The sequence below is a fragment of the Vitis riparia genome, chromosome 13, assembly GCF_004353265.1.
Source record: "Vitis riparia cultivar Riparia Gloire de Montpellier isolate 1030 chromosome 13, EGFV_Vit.rip_1.0, whole genome shotgun sequence".
In the NCBI taxonomy this organism is placed as follows: Eukaryota; Viridiplantae; Streptophyta; class Magnoliopsida; order Vitales; family Vitaceae; genus Vitis; species Vitis riparia.
The window spans coordinates 25,224,511-25,231,265 of record NC_048443.1 but is presented as its reverse complement, the minus strand read 5'-3'; the positions used below and the strand labels follow the sequence as shown (position 1 = coordinate 25,231,265).

At 37.2% G+C, this 6,755-nt stretch overlaps 1 protein-coding gene across 3 annotated transcripts; it reads left to right on the top strand.

Moving 5' to 3' along the window:
- The first annotated feature begins 857 nt into the window (after positions 1 to 857).
- Positions 858 to 5,849, top strand: LOC117927624 (cucumisin-like). 3 transcript variants are annotated; one of them, XM_034847241.1, is made up of 12 exons: positions 858 to 1,463; positions 1,583 to 1,613; positions 1,946 to 2,061; positions 2,381 to 2,475; positions 2,982 to 3,076; positions 3,166 to 3,412; positions 3,505 to 4,015; positions 4,157 to 4,254; positions 4,396 to 4,614; positions 4,695 to 4,803; positions 4,888 to 5,101; positions 5,233 to 5,849. In XM_034847241.1, exons 3-12 carry the CDS (start codon positions 1,978 to 1,980, stop codon positions 5,754 to 5,756), a joined length of 2,196 nt encoding a protein of 731 aa, XP_034703132.1. In that variant the 5' UTR covers positions 858 to 1,463; positions 1,583 to 1,613; positions 1,946 to 1,977; the 3' UTR covers positions 5,757 to 5,849. The 3 variants fall into 3 exon arrangements, with proteins under 3 accessions (XP_034703132.1, XP_034703131.1, XP_034703133.1); XM_034847240.1 differs by lacking the exon at positions 1,583 to 1,613; XM_034847242.1 differs by lacking the exons at positions 858 to 1,463; positions 1,583 to 1,613; positions 1,946 to 2,061; positions 2,381 to 2,475 and having other exon boundaries at positions 2,980 to 3,060.
- Positions 5,850 to 6,755: the final 906 nt, after the last annotated feature.

The window sequence follows — 6,755 nt, the reverse complement described above, 5'->3', positions numbered from 1 at the left end:
ATATTACATTGTCAAATTAATGTATAAATTCAATATAATTAAATATATTATTATATTAAATTAAAATAATTAAATCAGTCTTAGGGGTATTTTTGTCTAAATCTCATTCCCAAGGAAATGGAAAGCATTTCCCATTGAGCTTCAATGAAAATCATTTTCCATTTTGGAGGATGTGATCCCTCGAAAATAAATGGGGTTCACTTTCTTTATTGATTCCAAATTCCCAAAAAATACAAAGAAAATCATTGGTTTCATTTGTTTCTTGGAAAATCGAGTAAACATTGCATAAGAAAAGATATCAATGAAGGGAATAATTAAGCTGATCATGGCATTCAAGACTGGATAAGCTTGTTGCTTCTCATCCAAATATGATCCCACAAAAAGTCAATCAGCTAGACCCTTCTCATCGTGATAAGAGGGCAAAACAAACATTAAAAAATAAAATAAAATAATAATAATAATAATAATAATTAATTTCATAGTTTTGATTAAAAGCATCTAATTTTTATAAGTTTAAAATTTTAAATAATATTTTTTTATTTTCACTCATTTTTCCCACTTACTTAAAATGAGGAAACACACAGGATAAAATTTCTTGCCGTTGAAAGTTGAAAGTTGAATGTATTTGACCAAAACTTATAAATGGGAATGAAATTAACCCTAAAACAAAATATGGGTGGAATTAATGGAATTGTGGGCACTATTGTGATAAGCAGCACTGAAAATGAAAGTAGGCCCTGAGTATATCTCTCTCTCCCTCTCTCTCTCTCTCTCTCTCCTTTGCTCCTTCCAGTGGTTTGTCTTCCCACTGCTTCTCTCTCTTCTGGCTTCTCTCTCTTCTTCTCCTCCGCGAAACGTGACCACTACAATTCTACTTGATAACTCATCAAGTGCCTCCACCAGTACCCCAAGATCTTCCAAGACATCGCTCGCCAGGCGATCATAACTCAATCCCAGCCTCATTTTCCCAGTCCAGCGACTGTGACACACCTCTGATGTCAAGCATCGCTGTTGCGAACTGATTCGTTGGCTTCCACCAGCTGCAGTACTAGCATCATCATCCCAATCTGCGGCTGCTTTCTACATCTCGCCCTTCAATAACCATTTCCTCTTCCATGGTGAACAGAATTGAGGCTACCACATATCCCATGACCACGGCATTGTTCGAACTGTCGTCGCACATGACCATCTTCTCAGTTCACCACCAGGCCACCAACAGCAACTCATTACCATGAGGCCGGCGTTCTCCTCGACGATCAGCATCCACCTCACCACCGTTCGCCATACCCGTTTCCACCTCCATATCTAACCTCCATCCATCACAACTTAACGCGGCAGTCACACCGTTCACTTCAAACCTCCATCACTGTCGGAACTATCATACCGTCTTCAAGCTCCATCATGCTCAGATCCGACTGCCACAGTCATAGCTGTGCATCCTATCCCACAGTGAAGCAAACCTAGTATAATTTCTTTTCTTTTTTTTCTTACCCTTTTCATTGATTTCATCCTTCGTATTTCTTCTCAGTGTTTTTTTAGGAAATCTGTGATTAGACTTGTGTAACTCGTATCAAAATTTCAGGAAGTAAACACAAAGTGAGGTTGGATTGAAGGTAGGATTTGTATCGTTGTTTAGAATTGGTTTGTGAATGAGTTACTGAGTCAATTCAGTGGGGCAACATTGAAAAGTTTCGGTTGACTCATCTCCTTGTTTTCGATTAAATTTAGAAATTATGTTCCACTGAACTGACTCAACCAATAAAGAAGTAAGAATTTTAATGGTTATCTACCGTCTAGTACTTGTCACATATTTTTATCTTTAATAAAAATAAATTTAAAGCCTATTTTCAAAGATAAATTCAATCACATTGCAATAGTTATTTTTGTTTTTTTACTAATAAATATAAAAGTAAAACATAGGAGCTTTTTCCTTTGCATTCTACAGATCAACATGTGCCACTCCTCCCAATCGGCAATATGGCATCTCCTCTGTCAAGGCTTGGTCTCATCATTTGCACTCTGCTATTCATTAGCTGTCAAGCATCCGATGATGATCGAAAGGCACATATCTCTCTCATAGACTTTGGTCTCCTCTTTTCTTTATATATATATTTGTGTTATTACTAAAAAGTTTCATAAATTTATTATTTAGTTAAAAATAATGTTGGCAGTTGTTTTAGGAAATATTTCTAATATTTTTAATATTTAAAAATTTTTATATTTTAAATATTAAAAAATTTTAAAATACTTATAAAAATCACTATCAAACATACTCTTGATTACAAATGATATTAAAAAAGTTTGATCAATGTAAATGATGTGTTTTATATGATCATTGCATCGTTCCTAACCTGTAGAATGAATTTGTGGTTGCATGCAGGCCTATATTGTATACATGGGTGACCTTCCAAAGGATGATGTGATCTCTTCCCCATCATTGCTTCACACTAGCATGCTACAAGAAGCCATTGATAGGTTACCAATTCACATTTTCGTTACATGAAAAAGGATAATATTTTCTAGGAACACATCTAGCTTTCTCAAGAAAGCTAATTAGAATGGATTTCAAACTAAAAATACTCATCTCTCTGACCATTAAAATTGTGTCTTCTACCCCTCTTCATTATTGTTTTCAACCACACAATATGGCATTGTAAGCTGCCATGTTCATAAGACCGGCATTTCAAATCCAGAGGCCACTGCATATATAATCTGTCTATGAGTACAAGGACGGCATAAAGTTTTCAAGGTTTAGTGTTCATTAAATTCATCTTGATTTTCAGCATCTTCAGGCTTATTAATAAAATGAAACTTTTACGTGCCAAAACTGAGTGTTCCACATGGTTACTGAAGCAACATCAAATAATCTTCTAAGATAAATAGGTTATGATCCAAGAAGTAACATATCTGCAAAATTGCCAAGAAAATAGATTTTTCAGTTGGCCTAACTGTTCTAATGGATTGCATTCAAGTACATGCAGTTCTAGTTCATCAGAATATCTACTCCACAGCTACAAGAAAAGCTTCAATGGCTTTGTCGCCAATCTGACAGGGGAGGAGGTGAAGAAACTATCTAGTGGGTGAATTATAATCGTCAACAGATCATTCTGAACTGTCTTATATTTTACTTAATTTATCAACTTCATTGTAACTTTGTACATTCAGACATGGAGGGGATAGTGTCTGTGTTCCCAAATGAAAAGATGCAACTCTTCACAACAAGGTCATGGGACTTCATAGGCTTCCCCCAGGATGTTGAAAGAACAACTACTGAAAGTGATATCATTGTTGGAATAATTGACAGTGGGATCTGGCCTGAATCTGCTAGTTTCAATGCCAAAGGATTCTGTCCGCCACCAAGAAAATGGAAGGGCACTTGTCAAACCTCATCCAACTTCACTAGTTGCAACAAGTAATTTTTTTTCTTTCCTTGCCTCCATATAGTCGCACCTACCTACATGCCCAAGTAGCTTAATTAGAATGAAAAAATGTAATGCTATGCAGTAAAATCATTGGAGCTAGATACTACCATACTGGTGCAGAAGTTGAACCAAATGAGTATGACTCACCAAGAGATTCAGATGGCCATGGGACACACACTGCATCCATAGTAGCTGGAGGCTTAGTTTCTGGGGCAAGCTTACTAGGCTTTGGGTCAGGAACAGCTAGAGGAGGGGTACCATCAGCCCGTATTGCAGTATATAAGGTATGTTGGTCTAAGGGTTGTTATAGTGCTGATGTCCTCGCAGCTTTTGATGATGCAATTGCCGATGGAGTTGATATAATTTCTGTTTCCTTGGGGGGATATTCCCCAAATTATTTCGAAAATCCAATTGCAATCGGAGCTTTCCATGCTCTGAAAAATGGGATTCTCACATCAACTGCTGTTGGTAACTATGGTCATAATCGTGCAACTATCACAAATTTGTGGCCTTGGTCTCTCTCAGTCGCTGCTAGCACCATTGACAGAAAGTTTGTGACCAAGGTGCAGTTGGGAAACAACCAGGTTTATGAGGTGAGCAGGCCTTTCTTCTTATATTCATACTTTATCTTTAAATTTGCAAATGTATCCAATCAAAGAGATCTCGTATTTTAAATTGGCAATTGCCCTTAATCATCCTTTCTCTAATAGTCCTAAATTCTTTGTTGCATGTAGGGAGTCTCTATAAACACTTTCGAGATGAATGATATGTACCCCATCATCTATGGTGGAGATGCACAAAATACTACTGGAGGTAATAGTGAATATTCCAGGTAAATAAGTATGAAATTTGTAATTATAAGCATATAGTTGATGGAACCTATTTCCTCTAATTCCAGCATGTATATCAGTCCTTTTAACTTTAAATTTGAAGCTTCAGAAATATATGACATGTGAAGTATCATTTAATGTAGCTTATGTGACAAGAACTCCTTGAACAAGTCTCTGGTAAATGGTAAAATTGTCCTCTGTGATGCACTCAATTGGGGGGAGGAAGCAACAACTGCTGGAGCAGTGGGCATGATAATGCGAGATGGAGCCCTCAAAGATTTTTCCTTGAGTTTTTCTTTACCTGCATCCTACATGGACTGGAGCAATGGTACTGAACTAGATCAGTACTTAAACTCAACTAGGTATTTCAACTTCATATTAGTTTTATCATTTTTGTTGAGCCCATGGATACTAATTAGATGATTCTATCTGTCATGCACAGACCAACTGCAAAGATAAATAGGAGCGTCGAGGTTAAAGATGAATTGGCCCCATTTATAGTTTCATTTTCATCGAGGGGTCCCAACCTTATAACACGGGACATTCTCAAGGTAACTTAGCTAATTGATTTCCCCTGTTTCTTTTCTTTGAGTAACCCTGTCGTATGTTAATTGAAACATCTTGATAACATGCAGCCCGACTTAAGTGCACCTGGAGTGAACATTCTAGCAGCATGGTCAGAAGCCTCAACTGTGACTGGAAAAGAATGGGATACAAGAGTAGTTCCATATAATATAATGTCTGGGACATCCATGGCTTGCCCACATGCTTCCGGGGCTGCTGCCTATATCAAATCATTTCACCCAACATGGTCTCCTTCTGCTATTAAGTCTGCTCTAATGACAACTGGTACTGGTTTGATCTATAATCCAAAAGCATCTTTAAAATAAAAACATTAGCAAGTACTATGTTTTTCGAAAGTAACTGAATTGGTACATGTTCAGTTTTTCTACATTTTGAGTTTCTGTTATTATTTGCAGCTTCTCCTATGAGGGGTGAAATTAATACCGATCTGGAGTTTGCATACGGATCAGGGCAGGTAGATCCTGTAAAGGCCGCAAATCCCGGTTTGGTATATGATGCTGGCGAGACGGATTACATCAAATTTTTGTGTGGGGAAGGCTATGGCAATGCAAAGTTACAGCTGATAACTGGAGATAACACTAGCTGCTCTGCAGACACAAATGGAACTGTCTGGGCTTTAAACTACCCATCTTTTGCTGTATCTACCAAGTACAAGGTTAGCATTACTCGCAACTTCACAAGGACAGTCACCAATGTTGGAACACCGGCATCAACTTATAAGGCAAATGTAACTGTCCCTCCGCGACTCATTGTCCAAGTTGAACCAAGTATTCTTTCATTCAAATCCCTTGGCCAGAAGAAGACTTTCTCTGTCACAGTCAGGGTGCCAGCACTAGATACAGCTATAATATCAGGCTCCTTGGTGTGGAATGATGGGGTTTACCAAGTGAGGAGCCCCATAGTTGCTTATCTTTACTAGTTTTAAATGTCATTGTATTTGTCCCATAAATAAACAAACAGACTGAAAGTGTGTTTTGTAATTGAATAAAATCTCTGTGTTTTATTCCCTCTAGCAGAGAAGTCTGAATATAGTTGGAGGCCCCAATCTATCCATATTTCATACACGCAAAAAACAGGAAGATAATACCTTAGGTATACACATTTCATCAAGTAATATTATAAAAAACAATGGAACAGTTGAGCATTATTGAAGACATATCATTAAGTCAAACAGCATGAACTAACTATATATTCTGTGAACTATTCAATTAAAGAATTCCCATGAATTTTACAACTCCGATATTCAGATAAAGCCACATAAATTAGTAGCTCCAGTGATTTATTTTTTCAGGACACCTATCTTGCACAATGTTACTCCTATTAAACAGGTGATTTGCATAAGAAAGGTGTCCTGGAAAAAATCAATCACTTGGTTCCCTCAAAGCAATGAGTAAGCAGAAACCACTAAGAAGGCGCTACTCAACGTCCCAAAGAAAAGGTTGACTAAGGCAAAATGTTGGTGGATAGAAGAGCTTCCTAGGATCAACTTGAGAAACGCCATTCACAGTAGCATACGGAATGAAGATCATCATTCCATCGAAGTTAGTGTTAAGATCATATCTACTTATATCATACATGACTTAAATACATTAAGAGTTGCACATAAAATTCAAGTCGTGGGTTTCTTGTAAGATGATAAGTAGTTCATAATCAATTCATGGAATTGAGCAATTCATCAAAGACTATAGTGCACTACCCCCAAGGATTGCCATCTAAGCATTCCTAAAATTTGAAAATGATGATGTTCCCTTTGGCCCATCGATCCCTTATTGGTGTCAAAGAGTTCCATTTCCAATTGCAGTGAGTAGGTGTGTGCTGAAAGCAAGAATTTATCCCATTGATTCAACTTGATTGTGTAAACAAATAGCATCTCCAAGAGGGATAATCTGAGTTAATATAAATGTGTTAGCACACTAAA

What these genes read in the sequence shown, in the direction of transcription:
- LOC117927624 (XM_034847240.1), top strand. Translation starts at nt 1,978, where the DNA reads ATGGCATCTCCTCTGTCAAGGCTTGGTCTCATCATTTGCACTCTGCTA. An exon ending in CATCCGATGATGATCGAAAG is followed by an intron (nt 2,062 to 2,380) that starts GCACATATCTCT and finishes GGTTGCATGCAG; the next exon opens with GCCTATATTGTATACATGGG. An exon ending in TAACACGGGACATTCTCAAG is followed by an intron (nt 4,804 to 4,887) that starts GTAACTTAGCTA and finishes GATAACATGCAG; the next exon opens with CCCGACTTAAGTGCACCTGG.